Source organism: Denticeps clupeoides, chromosome 5 (genome assembly GCF_900700375.1).
Source record: "Denticeps clupeoides chromosome 5, fDenClu1.1, whole genome shotgun sequence".
Lineage (NCBI taxonomy): Eukaryota > Metazoa > Chordata > Actinopteri > Clupeiformes > Denticipitidae > Denticeps > Denticeps clupeoides.
In genome coordinates this window covers 25,089,220-25,109,443 of record NC_041711.1, presented here as the reverse complement: position 1 = coordinate 25,109,443, position 20,224 = coordinate 25,089,220, and the positions used below count along the sequence as shown (strand labels likewise).

Here is a 20,224-nt window from a genome sequence, read left to right as displayed (position 1 = left end):
TCCAGAAGATGAGAACTGCAGAAACGATGGTTTCAAAGATGCACACAAACAGGACCAAAATCTCAATCTGCCCAAAACACACAAGAAAAAAATGTTTAAAAAATGTTTTTCTCAACTAATCATAATTCATTGTTAGCATTTTAGATTTGGACATGATTAATAATGAAGTATTACTTGATAGAATTATTACATGAACATTTGAAAAATTAGAATTTCATTGTATTTCATTGTATTTATCTAAATACAATGACTTATTGTTGGAAAAGTCTTTGAATCTTTAATGGCAGTAATTCAGAAGCTTATTATGCTTTGTTAACAGTTTAGAATGAACCGCCACCGAACAACTGCTCACACAGACCCAGCCTCTGGGTTTGTCGAAATTGTGTTATTATGGCAGCTGAGAAACATTTTTCACAAGGTCACAAAATCATTCCAGCCCAGAGTATAATTCAATAATGCCCAATACATTACCTTATAATAATTGTCAGTTGCGTTGACAAAATTATGCAAATCGGCACAAATCATCCCAATTCCCAAACCAGTAAACACAATGCAGAAGATGTTGACAAAGAAACAGACCTGCAAGAACAAATCATGAAGGTCAAATATTTAAAGGAAAGTGGATCACTGAACACAGAATACACAGAATGTACATAGAGTATGTTGAACTTACTGGAAGTAATCTTGGCTCTTTGTAAAGGAGTATGGATAAGAGTCCTGCAATGAAGAACTGATGGGGGACAGTTTGTAATATTTGCTTGGAATCAAAAATCTTAAAACAATACAGTATAATACATTGTTTTAACAGTCAATATTTATTCGATATTTAACCATATTTTTTCTTAAACATTTTTGTTGAATAATATTATATTATCTACAGGGAAGCAATCACACATACCAACAGTCCAGTTGACAGTGGAACCCTGAAAATGGTGAGAAGGCGTTCGTTGAACACACTGGTGCTTGCAAACACCAGTCCCAGACCGAAGGTCACAGCGCCGCTCACCACCTGTGTGGACTGACATCCAAACATCCAGTGTTCATCCATTGTAAAAATGATTTATATCACCCTCACACACAGCAGGTAAAAATCTTACCGCCCAGGCTGCGAGTTGTTTGCTGAAAATGTTGTGCAGCAATGGTTTTTTGCTGGGGATGAGTTCAGTCGCTTGATAATATTTGACCAGGGGATTGGTTTCGTCTTCGTCCCGCTCAGTAACATGCATAGGAACTAGAACAGACGCCATGATCTGAGTCACAGGCACTCACTCTGGGTTGTGGTAGATTCAGGACACACTGGTGGCCTGGGCTGTTGGCACCACCTACTTCGGCAAACCACAGGCTGTTTTAGATTTAATCATGCTTAGGGTTTAAATTCTAAAACCTCTTTTTAAAAACAGTGCTTTTTAAAATGTATAATTTCCCATTTAAATTGATGTATTTGATTTTTTTGGTACATTAGTGGCAATAGCAGAACTTCAGCTGTTCTTTAAATTTATTTTGTCATAAAGATTGTTGAATTAGGAACTATTTTAGTATTCAGGAAATCATTGTATTTGTGCAATTGTAATATTAATATCATAGAATCTGATTAGAGTCCACAAGCAGGACTCTGCAAAATACAGAGAAAAAACAGAGAAGACCATGTTTCCACTACCCACAGCCCCACCCCACCTCCCTTTTCTCTCATTGTGAAACTCACATTAGCAAAACATCGAAGTGGCCCTTCACGCGAGTCTGTCTTCACTTGAAATAGGTAAGTAACTTTAAACAAAATTAAATTAATTCATGCCATGTAACTAAAAACAATTTCTTTCAGAGAGATGAGGTTCACGTTTAAGTCAGATGACCACATGTGCATCAGCATCCCTCTTGGAAACCTCAGAAAGGCCAGGGATGGACACCTGATGCCTGAGAAATTCACCTGTGTGTTCAGGGATTCATACAAGGTCTTCCTCAAGGGACAGCCAAAGGCACTCGGAGTAAGTCTGAAGCCTGTTTGCAGGTCTTTTTTCTCCATACCACAGCAGAAGGCTGCAGACAGCTCTCTTATTAGTATTCTTATTATTCTGTAACTACACTTCTGTGAGTAATTAAATGCACTGAAGGCCCATAATAGTGAGCTAAAGGTGTTTAATTGGCCTAAATTGAGAATATCCTGCCTTAAAATCTGGTGAGTTATCCAGGTCATGGTACGTGCCTTAGATGTAAATGTAAGTTTAAAATGTAAAAATTAACAAAAAAATTAACGTGGAATTACAAATTATGTCTCCAAGTCTATACAGGTGATGGGTGGAGTGTTTATTGTATGTTTGGGCTTGCTTGACCATTATTTGTACACTTTTCCCAGTGTCCTGGTAAGCGAAAATTTAATTAATTACGAAATACCGTGACAATTGTTGATGTTATACTATGTGCATTCACATGAAAAAAAATATTAAAAATTGGTAATATTTTAAACAAGTTTTTTTTGTTGTTTGTTTTTTTGTAACTAGCTCATTTTGTCAGGGATAATGTCATATTTGGCGGGCCATACTCCACACATGGGTCTGGTAAGTGAATGTGGCATGATGGGACATAAGCTCTTTAGCATCGTTTTACAGGAGATGCTCTCATTCTTGCTCGTGTCTCGTGTCTGCTGTAGATGAAGCTCTCATTTTCATTCAACATTGCAAGTTTCTTCTGGGCAGCAGCTGCGCTGACCCTGTGTGTTTTGTCTGTAAGTCCCACATTCTGAGTTACACACTGGCATTTTAAAGTTCTTCACTAATGTCAAAAAACCCTAAAATAAATAACTGTTCTGTGCCTCGTCTTTTACAGATACCTAAAACTACAAAACCTGATGAAGTGGGATTAATATCAGTTGTGGGGGGAGTTCTCGTGTTTGAGATGATCATTGCCATTCTACTGATTTTCTGGGAGAGTAAAGCTGTGTGTAGAGACCATTTCAATATTCTGGTAAGGCTAAATAGGAAAACAAAATCTGAGAATTCCAATTCTGAGAATCCGACTGAGAATTCTGTGATCAATTGCAGTCAATCAGAAATGACGTGTCAGTAATTTGTTTCTTTCCTCTTTCAGCCCACAATCACTCTGAGCCAGGAATAAACCAGACCTTCAGCACCTCAATAAAAAAAATCACCCCATATACATTTGTTTGAGGTAGATTATTGTATGAAATTTTATATTAAATCAACAATATAAATTAATTTGAATAAATGTAACATTTTATTAAGACTTTTTGTCATGGTTCGGGGTCGGGGAGAACATGGAGGATGAGTTTCTGGGATGTATTACTAAAACAAAACTGAGCATGTATCATCACATAACACAGGACATACAGCACAATGACGGTGACATGATACAAACAGGAGAGCTTTATACAAAACAAGAGGCACACACAATTGGGAATCATGGGAAGACAATTTGCCATAAACTCAGATTCAGGCGCGGATCCGGAATACCCCACAAAATCAGTTCTCACCCATGTTATCTGTTTTCTTGGAATAATCAAATATCGATTAACAAACTTAAAACTGAAATTTTAATATACATTTTCATTGTTAAGCATTTTAATGTTGAAGCCAGATTTATGGATATCTTTTGGAGTTTTTTTTGCTTTTTTATGTAAACATATTCATTTACATTACATTTACAGCATTTATCAGACACCCTTATACAGAGCGACTTACAATCAGTAGTTTCAGGGACAGTCCCCCCTGGAGCAACTTAGGGTTAAGTGTCTTGCTCAGGGACACAATGGGATTAGTGGGATTTGAACCTGGCGAGTGTGTTACCACTAGGCTACTACTGTTACCACTAGGCTATTATTGTACTTTTTCTCTTCTCTTTATATGTTATTTGCTCATTTTCTTTCTATTTAAATTTTTTAGATGAAAAATAAATTATATATAACTGTCCCATTCTTTCTTTTGAATTTGAATTGAAGCAATGAACATGAAGCAAAATTTCAAATTAAACACACAATTGTTGCTCACATTTACTAAATATTTAGTAGGAAAGGCTTACTGAAAAGCTTAGGAACTTGAACATTATCAATATTCTGAAAACATTCAGTTCAACATGCACCATGTTTGTTTAATTGCAATGCATTTTACAGCAATGTTTCTGGTTAAACTCAACTAATTTGCATTAAGATAAGATCGGTTTTCAGTTGGACACAGCAGATGCAGAACAACTTATTTGATGAGCAGCCTGTCCACAACCACAAAAAAGTACTGTGGATGTTCTCGTATGTCAGTTTGTCAAAGTCCGGGTGTGAACTCTGGTGTAAAAACCACAACGCTTGTATGTATGTGTGTATTTTTCCACTTCTGTGAAGCTCTCTGAAACAGTTTTCTTTTTTTGTTTCATTTCTTTTCTTCTTTCTAGGCTCTGCCAGAACTGTTGCAAACTGCTGGAGGTCAATATTTTAGTTATTTTGTGTATAGTGCAGTATTGATCTTATGATCGTAGAGTGTATATAACAGTACTTTCCTTTATAATATATTGTCATGGAACATGGCTGATCCCCCAACACACTTACACAAACACACACACACACACACACACACAGAGAAATAGAAACTTAAAACATATTAAGAATTATATATTAACATTTGTTATTGAAAATCCTGTTGTCAAAATCATACTGATTTTAACCAGATATAAATATAACCAGTTTGTATTTTTGTTCTGCGATTTCACACAACCCCGGAAAAATAAATTGTGACATAATGAGCTTGGACTGACTATATTATTTAATGAAATTTGCTTTATTGGAAGCACCCTTTTCACAGGTTGTGTGCAGCAGCAACCCATCCTGCATAGATGGGTGTGGAAGAATTTAGAAAACACATTGGTGCAAATTATAAGTCTATAGCATCATGTCTGGTGCTTTTGTGTTTGTTTGTTTTTATTTTGTTGTACTTTTGGAGCTGCTTATTAGCATTATGCCGCTCAAGCCAGCCAGAGAATCCCACCGTCTCGCCCTCCTTCACCCTCTGCAGCAAGCAGCAGACGCACCTTGCAAACGGAGAATGCCCTTACTCCCTGGAAACGGGGAATATGCAATCCCAAAAAATGCCCTGGCATGATGCCACCCTCACCATGATGCCGCCCTGGGCAACCACCCATGTCGCCTATATAAAAAAGCGTCACTGAATACAAGATCCGATCTTGTATTCCCGATCCGCCAAGGTGCCACTGAGGTGCCACACACTGCTCCCCGGGCACCTGTCATGGCTGCCCACTGCTCACCATGTATAAATGCGGAGGACACATTTCATGGTGTCACCGTGTGCTGTGCTGCAGTGTTTCACAACGAGGCTGTATTTGTACTCTGAACATCAGCTGCACTTTATCAAGAAAACAGGCTGAATACATCGACAACATAAAACTCAGAAGTACCCCCTACAGTCAGATCCATGACATATCTGGCACACAGTGCTCCCATACTGGTGTCTTTGCAGGATATCATGAGTCCCATTGTCTTTGTTAGAACTGGAATTTAGCACCCACTACATGATGCAATATCAGTGCACAGTGGTGTTGTGATACAATACACATACAACTGTATTGTATTGGTGGGAGTAAATTTAGTGGACATTTGTATTATGTCATTATTGTGTATTGGGATCTGACTCCCACTGCGGCATGGCGGTTAAGGAAGCGGCCCTGTAATCAGAAGGTTGCCAGTGCAAATCCCGAGCCACCTATGAGCGAAGCACTGTCCCCACACACTGCTCCCCGGGCACCTGTCACCAAGGGTGAGCAGAGGACACATTTCATTGTGACACCGTGTGCTGTGCTGCAGTGTTTCACAATGACAATCACTTCACAGTTTATTATATCTGACAGAGAAGAATTTATTACTTAAATAATAACAACATCATAATACAGTTACTCAGGACTGTCACTTGGTCTCAAAGAAAATGCTATTTCATAATACTGGCTAATTTAAAGTGATGCTAAACATATATACACACTAATTAGTCATAGACACACAGACACATATACAGTACAGGCCAAAGGTTTGGACACACCTTCTCATTCAATGTGTTTTCTTTATTTTCATGACCATTTACATTGGCAGATAATCACTGAAGGCATCTGAACTATGAATGAACACATGTGGAGTTATGTACTTAACAAAAAGTGGAGACCTGGCCTCCACAGTCACCAGACTTGAACCCAATCGAGATGGTTTGGGGTGAGCTGGACCGCAGAGTGAAGGCAAAGGGGCCAACAAGTGCTAAACACCTCTTACGTAACACACATATGTATTTTATTTATTTGTGAGCATTCCACATTTTTTGTTCCTGGAAGAAAAAGTGGGCAGAAGACATGCATACAGCACGCTGTCTTATGTAATAAAGCGCATTATACACAGGAACATAATCAAGAATCAATAATTACTCAATAATAAACTAAAATAAACTGAGCTCAATAGGCTACTTTGCCATGAAATAATTATCTTTGCAAAGTTGCAGATTTTTATGCAACGCACTTCCGTTCATGGCGATGCAGCTGGAGGAAGGCGTGTAGAACCGCAGAACTGAGCTAATGGACCGATGGACGGTGAACATACTTGATGCTGGCCCAGTGGTAGGTCCGCATCTCCAGGAAGCGACAGACAGTCATTCCCAGCCAGATGCCTCCTCCATTACACAGCAGGAACTCCTTCAAGACTGTTGGAAAACCATTTCAGGTGACGACCTCTTGAAGCTCATCGAGAGAATGCCAAGAGTGTGCAAAGCAGTAATCAGAGCAAAGGGTGGATATTTTGAAGAAACTAGAATATAAAACATGTTTTCAGTTATTTCACCTTTTTTTGTTAAGTACATAACTCCACATGTGTTCATTCATAGTTTTGATGCCTTCAGTGAGAATCTACCAATGTAAATGGTCATGAAAATGAAGAAAACACATTGAATGAGAAGGTGTGTCCAAACTTTTGGCCTGTACTGTAGTTATGTATATAAATAAATAATTAACCGGAATCGACAGAAAACGCAGCCCGGATCCGCTTCTGTGTCCTTGCTCGGGAGACCGGGCGTTTGACCTTCTCGGCTTTCCATACGAGCGGACGCGCCGCCACGCAGCGCCACAGCGGAAATCCCGTGGAAATTCGAACCCCGCTCGTCTCTCGCCTCCCTCCGGCGCGGGTGCCGGGTGGGCGACGAGGCCACCGGATACCGGCGATGCGCGTCCGGCGGAGGAATGAAACGTTAATTCCGAGGGAACGGTGACTCCGACCCGACCCCCCCCCCCCACGCCCGACCGCGCCTCCTCTCCGCCCCCCCCCCTCCCAGCCCCCAGCTCTCGGCGCGACTATGGCGGCCGCGTACGGATCGCGGACCCTCAGCAAGGACGACGTCAACTACAGGATGCACTTCCGCATGATCAACGAGCAGCAAGTGGAGGACATCACCATCGACTTCTTCTACAGGCCGCACACCATCACGCTGCTGACGGCCACCGTGCTCAGCCTCATGTACTTCGCCTTTACGCGGTGAGTACGAGGGAGGAGGCAGCCGCTTTTAATCACGTTCCATTTTTTTTTTTCTCTCTCTCTCTCCATAAAACGCTTTTCGGCCGAGACGCGCGGGCATCGCGACATTTTACGTTTTTTTTTTTTTTTTTTACGTTTTTTTTTTTTGGACTGTTTCGTTGGCCGGAACCGTGCGAATTCAGCCAGCCGCTAGTGCGCGTCCGTTAGCCGGCGTCTGTGGCCTGTTTCCTCCCCCTTGTCGTTAATGGGCCGCGACACGCGACTTTGGACCCGTCCGTGACCCTGACGCCCGCTTCCTGCCTGCGCGTGACTTGAATTGACTCCCATGTGACCCCTGCAGGGACGACGGCAATCCAGACAGCAACCTCTGGGTGGGACTGGTCCTGGTCATCTCCTTCTTCCTGGTCATCAGCCTCCTGGCCTTCCCCAACGGTACGGGCCGTGACGCGAGGACAGGGCGGCCAGTGTCCCCTGTGCGGGTGGCGTGGTGCAGGCGCGTGTCCCTACTCACTGTGCATTTCTCCCACGTCTAGGGCCATTCACCAGACCGCATCCTGCAATATGGCGCATGGTTTTTGGTGAGTGCGTCGCAGCGTGGGACCTGTTCCCGTCTGGCGTGAATTTTCTCATTATCACAACAACAACATTTATTTCTTTTATAGCCCATAATCACCTACAGTATGTCTTAATGGCCTTCGACAGACCCTACAGTTGACACCCCCCCACACATGACCCTTCAAATTCAGATTTTATCTGTCACATACACAGTCATACACGGTATGATTTGCAGTGAAATGCTTTAGCGACTGCTACAGACCACAGTATTGCAAATATTGCAAGTATACAATGAACCAATAAGCAAATATTGCACTTTTAAAAAAAGTGAAAGGAAGAAACCTTGGGATAGAGAGAGGGACGCCCGTCCAGGGTAGAGTGAGCCTGCAAGTGGTGTCAGTGCAGGGTTGCTGGTGATTTGTCCAATAAGAGAAAAAGTCCTACAGTTGTGGAGAAGTCCAAAGTGTAGTATAGAGCATCTGTCCATGTTTGGAGGTACTGGACAGTGCACAGTAGGTTTTAGTCCAGTGTCAATGTGTACATTACGTGTCCATTATAATGCTACTGCTACTCTCTCTCTCTCTCTCTCTCTATATATATATATATATATATTTATATTTTATTTTGAGCAGGGTTGAGCGTCATCTACTTCCTGTTCCTGGTCTTCATCATCTTCTTGAACTGGGAGCAGGTGAAGCAGCTGATGTACTGGTTCGATCCCAATCTGCGCTATGCCAAACGGGAGGCTGACATCATGGTAGGACGGCCGCTTAGTTTCACGCCGGGAAATATCACCGTCAACTGAATAAGCGTCATAGTTTAGCAAAAAATGATCGTATTAAGGCATTTTTACGGTGACGCTGCACCTCCTGGGCCAGGCGCGGTCCCCTTATGCTGTCCTGCTGTCGTGTTGCAGGAGTACGCCGTGAACTGTCACGTGATCACCTGGGAACGAATCCTCAGCCATTTTGACATTTTTGCCTTCAGCCACTTCTGGGGCTGGGGGATGAAGGCTCTGCTCATCCGCAGTTACGGCCTCTGCTGGACCATCAGCATCACGTGGGAGCTCACTGAGGTTCGATGACATCAGTCTTTCATCCCATCAAGCTCGGCCTGGTTTTGTCGTTTTCGGGACAGGCTTTTAACGCAGTGGCGTTTGGCGGGTCCTGCTCTCTGTTCTGTGCAGCTGTTCTTCATGCACCTGCTGCCGAACTTCGCGGAGTGCTGGTGGGACCAGGTGATCCTGGACATCCTGCTGTGTAATGGAGGAGGCATCTGGCTAGGAATGACTGTCTGTCGCTTCCTGGAGATGCGGACCTACCACTGGGCCAGCATCAAGTATGTTCACCGTCCATCGGTCCATTAGCTCAGTTCTGCGGTTCTACACGCCTTCCTCCAGCTGCATCGCCATGAACGGAAGTGCGTTGCATAAAAATCGGCAACTTTGCAAAGATAATTATTTCATGGCAAAGTAGCCTATTGAGCTCAGTTTATTTTAGTTTATTATTGAGTAATTATTGATTCTTGATTATGTTCCTGTGTATAATGCGCTTTATTAGGGTGGTAGTAGCCTAGTGGGTAACACACTCGCCTATGAACCAGAAGACCCGGGTTCGAATCCCACTTACTACCATTGTGTCCCTGAGCAAGACACTTAACCCTAAGTTGCTCCAGGGAGACTGTCCCTGTAATACTGATTGTAAGTCGCTCTGGATAAGGGCGTCTGATAAATGCTGTAAATGTAAATGTAAATGTTTACTACATAAGACAGCGTGCTGTATGCATGTCTTCTGCCCACTTTTTCTTACAGGAACAAAAAATGTGGAATGCTCACAAATAAATAAAATACATATGTGTGTTACGTAAGTTCTAAAAAAAAAAACAGCTGTAGTTTTCCATATCCCTTTCTGTTCTCCACGCACATTATTGTGAGTATTCAGACAACGCACGTGGCACTCAGTACCTCTCAAATAAATCGAACTGTCTGCCTGGCCAGGGACATCCACAGCACCACGGGGAAGATCAAGCGCGCCGTCCTGCAGTTCACACCAGCCAGCTGGACATACGTGCGCTGGTTTGACCCCAAGTCCTCCTTCCAGAGGGTGACTGGCGTCTACCTCTTCATGATCATCTGGCAGGTAGGAACTTTTATCTGTGGTGGAGCAATGTGCTTGGGGCCTCTGAGGCTGTGAAATAGTAGAATTGCTTTTTTCCGGTTTCTAATAAAGGTGGTTGGAAAGTTTCGTTCACACCAAGATTAGCTCTAGCACATGTGGTTTTGCTGTTGCTTGGTTAAATAGAGAATGTGGGCTACAGTGTTAGTTTTTAATCTGCTTTTTGGCTTATCCTCACCATGATTTTGTCAAATGCTTTGGTGCCGCCTGACAAATGCAGCAGGTTTAAACTCTAGTTACTCCAGCAACTCTGTGTTACTCTAGTGACAAGGTAAAAATCAGTGGCATGTTTATTTTCTTGATGTACAATGGATTCTGTTCAAATATAATTAGAGCAGAACATTGTTGTCTTAAAAAGCCACATCATATACTGTATATACTGCAAGGTCATAATTGCTATGCATTAGTTTCAGCAGCGTAATACTCTGCGTATTTTCACCCCAGTGAAATGATTATTTTTCTATTTTAATCAATTCTAACTGGCTTGGTAGATAAAACTACTATTAGAACATATTTTTGTTCCTTGCTGATACAATTATTCATGTTAGGTAGGGGTGCCAGCACATTAATATGAATTTTTGCACCGAGTTATAAAGATTTGAAATGCACTCTTAATCCTCTGTATGGTGCTGCTCAGACACAGTATGTTGTCCTCATTCTGGAAGATGTCAACTTTTTCCTATCGAGATGCATGCATGCGCATAAGTCCCATCTACTACATTGCTCCTCCATTATCGCTGCCAAGCCATACAGATAAATGAACCGGTCTTTAGCAGGTTGTGACATAAGCGATCACTCCCCCGGTGCTATGTCTCATACGGAATCGTAAAAAAAACGTGTCAGCATGTAGTTGGTAGATTCAAGATTTCTTGTCACATACATTGTTATATGAATACAACACACAGTGAAATGTGTGCGGAACCACTCTTTCTTTCAGACTGTTAATTGGGACAATAGTTGTTTTGAGAAAATAAAGAATTAAGATGATACAAAAAGATAAAGTTAAAAATACAAGCAATTAATTACTGAAACAGTACAGTATACAGGATAACAGACTAAAGCGCAGTTGTGCAATTACTGCTGTTTTCTTGCATCATTTTATATTTGGGCAGCTTGATAAATCTACTCGCTTTCACAATGTCAGATGATGCAAAATAAACATAATATTATGTTATTTCTATATATTATCTGTCATTCTCTCAAACTGAACTTTACCAACTGACTAAACAGAGACCGGCTGCTCGCTCTCATGTCAGTCTGTTCCGTTCCTGCCGTGTTCCCGACTGGAGTTCCAGGATGGTAGTAGCCTGGTAGTAGCCTAGTGGGTAACACACTCGCCTATGAACCAGAAGACCCGGGTTCGAATCCCACTTACTACCATTGTGTCCCTGAGCAAGACACTTAACCCTAAATTGCTCCAGGGAGACTGTCCCTGTAACTACTGATTGTAAGTCGCTCTGGATAAGGGCGTCTGATAAATGCTGTAAATGGAGTCGGGGAACGCAGGACAGAGCTGTAAATCTTGGCCAAACGATGTTCAGGCACAAATTTCTATCGTTTTAGTCGGGCTCAGGTCTATGTTGTAAATTACTTTTATTAAATGTATTTTTTATCGTCATCGTAGGAGAGAGATGTGAAAATGGTTAAAAATACAACACAAGGCAACATATCAAATTTGTATCATCACCTAAAACATCCCATTTATAACCAGCAGTTCCTATATACTACTGTACAAAAAAATCTGACTGATGCAGAAGTGAGGCTCCGTATTTTGCAGAAACTATGATGTGACGGTTCTGTGTCAGGTTGCTCTCCACAGCACAGACCTGACGAGATCCTAAACTCTCTTGGTCGTCTCAGGTGGGGAAGACTCTGTTAGCAGGATTGCTGTGGAATGCTAAACTGATTAATCCTTGTTTTATGCCTGGCCTCGTTCACTACATATGTGAGCTAAAGTGAATCTCAACGTGGTCCAGCAGCGCTCTATAAGCTGGTGACATCATAGAGGGCAATCTCACTGCCATCCACTATTTGAGAAGCCCAACCAACTGGCCCAAAGTTGCCCAGTACCCCCACTTCTCCCAATTAGGTTGCCGTGGCGATGAAAGCAAGCTCTTCACTCCCTTTTGTGTGAAAGGGGGAGAAAAGTGAATAGTCCCGCTCTCTCTTTTCATCGCGTGCTCCCGCCTCTCCTTCTCTTTTCCCACACTGGTGCCTTTTAATAGTAATTATGGGCTTTGGTGGGGGAGGTGAGAGGCACTGGGGATGCAGGAGCTTCTCCCTGAAGCCTGTCTGATGTCGGATTATTGCGGTCCATCATGTGAAATTGGTCGAGTGGTTTTGATAGTGATATTGCAGTATATAGGCCGATTGTGGGGATTAAACGTATTGACACACAAACTCTGTCTGTTGTCTCGTTTAAGCTGACGGAGCTGAACACCTTCTTCCTGAAGCACATTTTCGTCTTCCCAGCCTGCCACCCCATCACCTGGTGCCGAATCCTGTTCATCGGTGTCATCACTGCACCTACAGTACGGTAAGTGGCGAGGACAGTTTCCACGAACGACCTGTGCGTGCCGTGAGTGGCTTGCTGACTGTTTCTTTCATTTCTTTATTTAGGCAGTATTATGCGTACCTTACAGATACGCAGTGCAAAAGAGTTGGGACGCAGTGCTGGGTTTTCGGGTAAGTTTGTATTACAGTTGCTGATAAAACATTTTCCACTTTCATTTGATGCTTTTTATCCTCTTACATTTTGTTCTTTTCCCTTCCGTTATGGTTCATCAGATTTCCTGGTGTTGCAGCTCGTGCTAGAATAACATCTGAAAAGTTCTGGATGTGCGAAACTGAGAGGCTATGTTGCCCTGATGTCTAGCAGGTGGATGAACGGATCACAAAGATTCTGTACACATCTGCTGGCCATGAGAGCTGAGAAGTGATGACCGAACAGTGTCCACCCACAGTTGTTTTATACCCGAGTGTTTTATACCTGAGAGTGAAGAGCTTGTCTCACCTCACATCTTGAGAAATAGCTCTTAAAAATTGTGTACCATCTTGACCTCCCATAACCTCATCTGTTGTGCAGCACTGCACTTGGTATGGATAATAACTGCTTTGTTGATATTCATGCAGTGAATGGGGTGGTAGTAGCCTAATAGGTAACACATTCATCTATGAACCAGAAGAGCCAGGTTCAAATCCCACTTACTACCATTGTGTCCCTGAGCAAGACACTTAACCCTGAGTGTCTCCAGGTGGACTGTCCCTGTCACTACTGATTGTAAGTCGCTCTGGATAAGGGCGTCTGATAAATGCTGTAAATGTAAATGTTTGATAAAATACTTTTTTCCTTCACAGAGCCATCGCCTTCCTTGAAGCTTTAGCTTGTGTGAAATTTGGACAAGATCTGTTCTCCAAAACACAGATTCTTTATGTGATCCTGTGGCTGCTCTGCGTGGTAAGGTGTCTCTCTCTCTCCCATGTCCTGACACCTCCTGTATGTTTGTTGCTACTAATATATCATAAATGTATAATTACCTCCACTATAACATATCACACGGCATTAACTATCTCTCTATGACCAAAAGCAAATTAAATTGAAACATACAAACAGTTTAATAAATTAATGGAAATAAATGGATTATTTCATATTTCCTCAAGGCCTTCATCACATTTGTGTGCTTGTATGGGATGGTGTGGTATGCAGAAACCTATGGGCCAAGAGAGAAGGTCAGCCTATTATCCTTTTCTCTCAGTTGTCTGTTAAGCATGTTCATCTCTTACTTTGCAGAACATCTGAAAAAGTCATAAATGGAATAACAACATTTTGTAAATATTGGCGCCTCAATGATGTATCTTCTCACAGAGTCTGTCTGAGTGTGAGGACAGTGGCTACACGGAGTCGGCGGACTATGTCTCAGAGTGCTTCAAAGGTAAGGAATTTCACAGCTGTAATTTACTGACCTCTGCTGATCAACATGGAAACTGCAACAAAATGAGAAATAAAGTTTTTTTTTTCTTTAAACCTAGACTTGAAAAATGTATAGATGTATTCATCTTGGTTAATATAAAAGTAGAAGCGATTGAAACGTATGAAGCGATTCCCTAATACTGTGTCCTCAGGGGAAGCAGAGGGGAGCAGCTCTGCTCCCACTACAAGAAGACGCTCCAAGGGCTCCAGCAGGAACAAGAGCATCAACGGGGTGGAAAAGTAAGCAGCTCCTGGCTAACGTTGCCCCCTTCAAGGTGTCGGGGAGAGAAAGAGGAAATGAGACTGTGGCAAGAGGAAGAAAGTGACTACCGTGCCTCCAGGCAAAACGATTTTGAAAAAAAAAAAAAAAAAATCTGTAAGACTTCAAGCACATTTTGTGCAGTCTGTGCTGCCAACATGGTAAACGTTAGTGTCGTGTCATACATATTCTGAATGCATGCTTGTTTGGGTGGTTGAATTCCTGTTTGGTTTCATTACGCGGTAATACAGCTCAACATTCAGTAGAGAAGAATCCCTTTATATCCAGTGTTGAAACATCCACGTTGCGTGTGTGTGAGTGTGTGTGTGCGTTGTGCTGTGTGCTTTTCCTATGTGAACCCCCTGTAATTTAGTATCTTTTTGAATCTTTGTATCTTCAAAGCGTTAGACTGCCTGTATTTGATTGTTTTTTAATTTCAAGCCATGTTGTCATCATCAAATGTTGCAGGCCTACTCATGACACAAAAATGAGAATTTTGGTCTTGATCCCACATGGCATAAGCACTTTGTAAAACACTTTCGGTGTACACATTGTGTTGCCTATTTGAGATTGTCTATGTTCTTAATGTTCACACTGTTCAGTGAGATTATTGTTCCTGGACTGACAGCTGTAGCTGCTGTTGTGTTTTATTTACTGTTATTTACTGTGGGGTTTTTTTTATGACTTTTTAGGCCAGGATTCTGCATCCCAAAATGACCAAAAGAGCCACGTTACCCTATTTACAATAGAGGACTAATACAAATAGCCTATCTAGGAAATACCTCAATTTAGCAAAGACAAAGTCATTCTCTTTTTTTTAAAAAAAGCATAATATTACTCCGGCTCTATACTCTGTTATTTCTGATTCTGCCACAAAGCTGCAGGTTTCTGGTCCCCAGCTCAGGCAGGTCTAGTGGGGCATGTGTGCATGGGGAGGAATATCCTGTGTAGATGCATTGTGTGTCACTAAAGCCAGTATTTTTCTGACATGGCATTTGAATTTGACTTGGCTGTGCCTGCATGTGTTCATGGTTATAGTTATTAACCAGTGAAGGTGTTTGTATTGATCATTTTGAAGCTGCTCTTTGGTCCATCTGTGAAACTGGTTGTTCTAATGTTTTTTTTTTTTTATTCTTTGTCACACGCTAGACAATCTAGGATGGCTTTGACAAAGCCCCACGCTTGGTGATAACTACTTAACATATCCATTTGCCAAAAACCTTTTGATAAGAGAGTTGTTTTTTTTTTGTTTTTCACTGTGGAGAAGTAGGACCTATTAAATAACTTTCTGAGACACTTTCTGTAATTTTAAACAGGATTATTTGTACTGGTCTCTGTATTCCAAATGCGAGGGGGATGATGGGGATACTATTTATATCTGACAGGCAAGGGCAGAAAGGAGAGAGGGAACCATATCTGTCCCGTTATTTTAAACTGCACACACTCCTGTCCTCTCTGCTGTGCCCCACTCATGTGATTCCGCACTTTTCCATCTCACTCACCCGACCGTCGGCAGTTAGTTGTTCCATGAAGACTGTGTGATATACATCCTTCTCATTCATGTAAACATTTCTATACACTTGCACTTTTTTTTACACAGTGTATCTGATGTACCTGTACAGGAAGGTATGAAGGAACTGTAAATTCTTTGTGATTGGTCTGATATTTTCAGACCAGTTTTAATCAAGGCCCGTTCACTTTGGTGTGTTATTAAAGAGATGGGTGTGGAATTAAATGTAATGCTCAGCTCTAAGGTAAGTAATCAATACTGGGCTACTGTACTATGAATTGTACAGAGATGCCATTTGCAGTTGTTACAGGGAACAGTGCGAATGTGGCGTAATGGGTCTGCATTTGTCATACTAAAATAAAACTGAAAAACACCAATGTTTTGTCTTGTTTTTTTGCATTCATGCTACTTTTTTTTTTTTTTTTGCCAAAAGCCTGCCAACTAATTCAGTAACGTTTCAGTTGAACGATTGCTATGGACACATGTGCACAGTCCATGAGGCACACAGACCACCTTGACTGGCCTCTGCTAGAGGTGGTCTGCTGCTGTCTGCCCCGGTAAAGAAGTGGAATCAGATTTCAGCCGCTCTGCAATTCTGAGCTGCCGACAGACTGAAATAACCAGTCTTCTGCATGCTACAATTTCTTATAAAGGGCTGGGTATCTCTATTTATTCACATCTACCAAAATTAATGAACCAGAATGTATGGACGTTGTGATTACTTTTTTACGAACCGGTATATCATGAATGCAAATGTTTTGCACGGATAAATTTAAAAAAGTTCAAATGACGTTGAATGTAAACAAATGGTCCAAATCGCTGCTCATGAATCAAGCCGGTTCTGTGAAGAGAAGTTGACTCTTTGGCCAGCAGAGGTCAGCAAAGAGCCGCGATTCACGGGCTGTGACGCCACGTGGTCACATGACAGCGGCCTGCTGGAAAGGCAGTGTTGTAAATAGACGCTGCTGTTGTCACATTTTCCTCAGTTCTTCCACGTTTTTTTTCCCCCCTCGCCCAGCCTCGGACATGACTGGGACCACGGCCTTGTCTCCATGTCTCCGCGTGGAGGAGCTCCTCGGTGAGATCCACACCAGCCTGCTGGAATGCAGGGTGTGCTTTGAGAATTTCTCCTTGCAGCGGACAGACCGACGACCACAGAATCTTCCCTGTGGCCACGTGCTATGTGCAGAGTGCATCGGTGTGCTGGCCCAACCACTCCAGCAGAGGCTGGAGTGTCCCTTCTGCAGGCAGTCGTGTGACGTGGGCAGCACCTCCAGCTGCAGGCCTCTGGTTGACCTTCAGGAACTGATGCTGCAGCTGCCGGCAAGCGTGTCCAGGTGTGGTGGTGCAGCCCCTGGTTGGGTGAAACATGGGCTGGCAGGGGAAGCCCTGAGCCTCCAACAGGCCTTTGGAGGCTGGATGAAGTTGATCAACCCCACCAGCCTTGCTCTGTTTGGGTCGTCTGGAGCTGTGGCAGTGGTGCACGATGGTGAAAAGAGAGCCTCTATCTTCAGCCCAAAGGGGAAACTCTTACATGCTTTTGGGAGCAAAGGACGGGCACCCAACAACCTTTGTCACCCACTGGGCATTGCAGTGGCTCCTGGTGCACACCTGGTGGTAACCGATGGTGGGGACAGCTCCCTGAAGGTGTTCTCCTCCAGAGGCAGCCCCATCACAATCGTTCAAGACTTTCAGTTGCCTTGGGGCGTGGCAGTGAACAGCTGTGGACACATTCTGGTGACAGATGCTAAGGCAGGAATGCTCAGCCGGGTGGAGGTGGACTACGTGCACGGCACAGTGCTAGCCAGGAAAGATGTCCTAACAGAGCTACAGCACCCTCGATCGGTGGCCTGCTGCTGGGTGTCGGGGAACACTGCTGTGGTGGAGCACCTAGCCGGGGGCAGCATCAGGCCCACCCGACTGAGGGTGTTCAACAGCAACTTCAGTCTCCTCTCACAGGTGGACAGCTTCGGCCTGGGCCTGGCCTACATGATGTCTCCACCTAGCATGTCCTCCGTAGCCTTCGACCGAGCAGGAGAGGTGATTGTGGCCGATTCACACAGAGGCGCCATTTGGAGCTTAGGCCAGGCACAAAAAACACCAACAGTGACGCCACTGGTGTGTGCTGGATTAATCCATCCGACTGGGATGGTAGCAACAGTAGAAAACATGCTTGTTGTCCTGGACAGTGGAGACCACACTGTGAAAGTATATTCAGGAAGGCCTGAATTGAAAAGCCTTGTCACTGGCAGGAGAGTTGAACCTACTTAATTAGATTGTATAAACTGTAACAATTGTATATAAATATTGCATAATGTCACAATAAAGCATAAAATATGCAATTTATTAAGGCTGCACTTGCTATTGAAGTTCTATTAAGAGTCCTATCTATCCGTCTGTCTGTCTTTTGTGATGCATGCACTCATGAACTAGAGAATTAAACTAAATTTATCATCTTTTGCAAGGAGAACCTCATCACACCAGATTAGAGTCCAGTTTTAGAGAAGAAACGGAGTACAGAGCACAGAAATGTTACAGCAAACTGTAAGGGCCTCTCCAGCTTACAGATATGAAGAAAAGCTGTATTAGTGTTGCACGGCTGACCGCTTTTAACATTAGCAGAAGAGCATCATGGGGATTAATCAACTACTTGTGGTAAAAGCATCATAAATATCTTTAGCAAATGTACCTTAAATACCTCAGGGTGGGCATATATCAAATATAGTCTCTGGGCTACAAAAGTATAACATAAGCATATGCAACATAAGCATTTTTGCTTATCTATCTATCTATCTATCTTGCTTATATATAAAGTGAAGTGATTGTCACATGTGATACACAGCAGCACAGCACACGGTGCACACAGTGAAATTTGTCCTCTGCATTTAACCCATCACCCTGAGTGAGCAGTGGGCAGCCATGACCGGCGCCCGGGGAGCAGTGTGTGGGGACGGTGCTTTGCTCAGTGGCACCTCAGTGGTACCTTGGCGGATCGGGATTCGAACCGGCAACCTTCTGATTACGGGGCCGCTTCCTTAACCGCTAGGCCACCACTGCCCCAAATATATTGTTTGTTAATATGTTATTGTTTTGTATATTACAATAAAACTTGAAACAGTAAACCTCAGTGTGTAATGAATGCAGTTCCAAATGATAATAACACTCATAGAAGACGAAGAACCTTTTCAACCCTTTATGGGCACTTAAAAGGGCACACCTGGGTGCGCTGAGGTCCAATAACTGTAGATTATTATAAAAGTAGATTATTCTAGATCAGGGGTCACCAACCCTGGTCCTGGAGGGCACTTCTGTGTTTACCTTCGTTTGACTCCCCCGATTCAGCTTCGTTGGTCGTTACGACCCAGTTCTTCAATGAGGTGTGGTGGAGCAGGGAAGGATGGAACCCTTTTGCAGGGTTGGTGACCCCTGTTGTGGGGCGTGACAGGTGCTTTTTGCATGATAAAACCACCTTGCTCCTGAGAGGTCCGACGTGCTAGTAATATGACACGGACGTGTAACTTCTCCTAATGGCACGTAAACACAACTTTTTCTACCAAAAAAAAAAAAAAAAACAAACCCCGAAACAATTGGTAAGGTGTCTTTGCCGCTTCGCTTCCTTCAAAAACTTTTCTGCAGACGCCACTTTTGATCGCAGCCCTTTATTAAACCAGCCTCTCTCTCTCTCTCTCTCTCTCTCGCTTTAATATAATGAAACGATTTAAAAGACGATTCTTCCGCAAAGACCACGCCGCTCCTGGCTTTGTTTGCGAACTCGTGTGCATCCCTCTCCCTTTTCTCCCCCCTCGCTTCTCCTTCCTGGGCCGCCAGATTCTCCTCCCCGCAGCCTGCCGCCGCTGGAAGATGGCGGTGGGGATGCAGGCTGGAGCTCCGCGGCAGACCTGCCCAGCCCGCTGAGCCGAGCCGAGCCGAGCCGAGCCGGACGAAGGCCGGGACCGCGCGGGGCTCTCCGGCGGCCTGGGACGCGGGGAATGGACTTCGTGGCTGTTTTACGCGGACGCTTACGGCGGGACGCCGCCGAGACGTCGTCATCCGGGCAGCAGCAGCAGCAGCAGCGGCAGCCGCCGCACCGCACCGCCCGCGCGTAGCGCCGAGGGGGGAAAAAGTGCGGAAAATGTCGGACACCAAGGTGAAAGTTGCGGTCAGGGTTCGCCCCATGAACCGCAGAGGTGAGTTCTTCGCCGCTTTTCTCCGCCAAAATCCGTCAAGTCTTTTATTATTCTCT

General features: G+C 43.5%; 4 protein-coding genes across 11 annotated transcripts in view; all 4 read left to right on the top strand.

The window, feature by feature from the left end:
• The first annotated feature begins 191 nt into the window (after positions 1 to 191).
• On the top strand, positions 192 to 4,564 carry LOC114791053 (membrane-spanning 4-domains subfamily A member 4D). 3 transcript variants are annotated; one of them, XR_003749899.1, is made up of 8 exons: positions 192 to 1,756; positions 1,820 to 1,982; positions 2,277 to 2,357; positions 2,496 to 2,552; positions 2,645 to 2,719; positions 2,821 to 2,958; positions 3,082 to 3,162; positions 4,393 to 4,564. XR_003749899.1 is itself a non-coding variant. In XM_028981564.1 (7 exons), the coding sequence occupies exons 2-7, from the start codon at positions 1,824 to 1,826 to the stop codon at positions 3,106 to 3,108; spliced, it is 537 nt and encodes a 178-aa protein (XP_028837397.1). In that variant the 5' UTR covers positions 192 to 1,756; positions 1,820 to 1,823; the 3' UTR covers positions 3,109 to 3,682. The 3 variants fall into 3 exon arrangements, 2 of the variants coding, with proteins under 2 accessions (XP_028837397.1, XP_028837396.1); XM_028981564.1 differs by lacking the exon at positions 4,393 to 4,564 and having other exon boundaries at positions 3,082 to 3,682; XM_028981563.1 differs by lacking the exon at positions 4,393 to 4,564 and having other exon boundaries at positions 2,821 to 3,682.
• Positions 4,565 to 7,008: 2,444 nt separating this feature from the next.
• ptdss1a (phosphatidylserine synthase 1a) lies at positions 7,009 to 16,358 on the top strand. Of its 2 annotated transcripts, XM_028979825.1 has the most exons (13): positions 7,009 to 7,513; positions 7,854 to 7,945; positions 8,047 to 8,091; positions 8,701 to 8,825; positions 8,985 to 9,143; positions 9,255 to 9,406; positions 10,065 to 10,206; positions 12,666 to 12,778; positions 12,862 to 12,927; positions 13,600 to 13,699; positions 13,903 to 13,971; positions 14,108 to 14,174; positions 14,365 to 16,358. In XM_028979825.1, the coding sequence occupies exons 1-13, from the start codon at positions 7,335 to 7,337 to the stop codon at positions 14,454 to 14,456; spliced, it is 1,401 nt and encodes a 466-aa protein (XP_028835658.1). In that variant the 5' UTR covers positions 7,009 to 7,334; the 3' UTR covers positions 14,457 to 16,358. The 2 variants fall into 2 exon arrangements, 1 of the variants encoding a protein (XP_028835658.1); XR_003749766.1 differs by lacking the exons at positions 14,108 to 14,174; positions 14,365 to 16,358 and adding an exon at positions 13,030 to 13,522 and having other exon boundaries at positions 13,903 to 13,944.
• Positions 16,359 to 16,945: 587 nt separating this feature from the next.
• Positions 16,946 to 18,296, top strand: LOC114791047 (E3 ubiquitin-protein ligase NHLRC1-like). Its single transcript, XM_028981558.1, has one exon. It carries the CDS (start codon positions 17,008 to 17,010, stop codon positions 18,250 to 18,252), a length of 1,245 nt encoding a protein of 414 aa, XP_028837391.1. The 5' UTR covers positions 16,946 to 17,007; the 3' UTR covers positions 18,253 to 18,296.
• A 1,508-nt stretch (positions 18,297 to 19,804) lies between these two features.
• Positions 19,805 to 20,224, top strand: part of kif13a (kinesin family member 13A) — a 38,651-nt gene continuing 38,231 nt past the window's right edge. For all 5 annotated transcript variants that reach the window (XM_028979529.1, XM_028979527.1, XM_028979528.1 and 2 more), the window contains exon 1: positions 19,805 to 20,168. In XM_028979529.1, the coding sequence (XP_028835362.1) occupies positions 20,114 to 20,168 (55 nt within the window). In that variant the 5' untranslated portion in view covers positions 19,805 to 20,113. The remainder of the gene's footprint in view (positions 20,169 to 20,224) is intronic.

Bases quoted from the DNA above. Each gene is read 5' to 3' on its own strand.
- ptdss1a (XM_028979825.1), top strand. From the start codon at position 7,335: ATGGCGGCCGCGTACGGATCGCGGACCCTCAGCAAGGACGACGTCAAC. The intron at 9,144-9,254 runs GTTCGATGACAT...TGTTCTGTGCAG, and splicing joins TCACGTGGGAGCTCACTGAG to CTGTTCTTCATGCACCTGCT. The intron at 12,928-13,599 runs GTAAGTTTGTAT...TTTCCTTCACAG, and splicing joins ACGCAGTGCTGGGTTTTCGG to AGCCATCGCCTTCCTTGAAG.
- LOC114791047 (XM_028981558.1), top strand. From the start codon at position 17,008: ATGACTGGGACCACGGCCTTGTCTCCATGTCTCCGCGTGGAGGAGCTC.
- LOC114791053 (XM_028981563.1), top strand. From the start codon at position 1,824: ATGAGGTTCACGTTTAAGTCAGATGACCACATGTGCATCAGCATCCCT. The intron at 2,553-2,644 runs GTAAGTGAATGT...TGTCTGCTGTAG, and splicing joins ATACTCCACACATGGGTCTG to ATGAAGCTCTCATTTTCATT. The intron at 2,720-2,820 runs GTAAGTCCCACA...CGTCTTTTACAG, and splicing joins TGACCCTGTGTGTTTTGTCT to ATACCTAAAACTACAAAACC.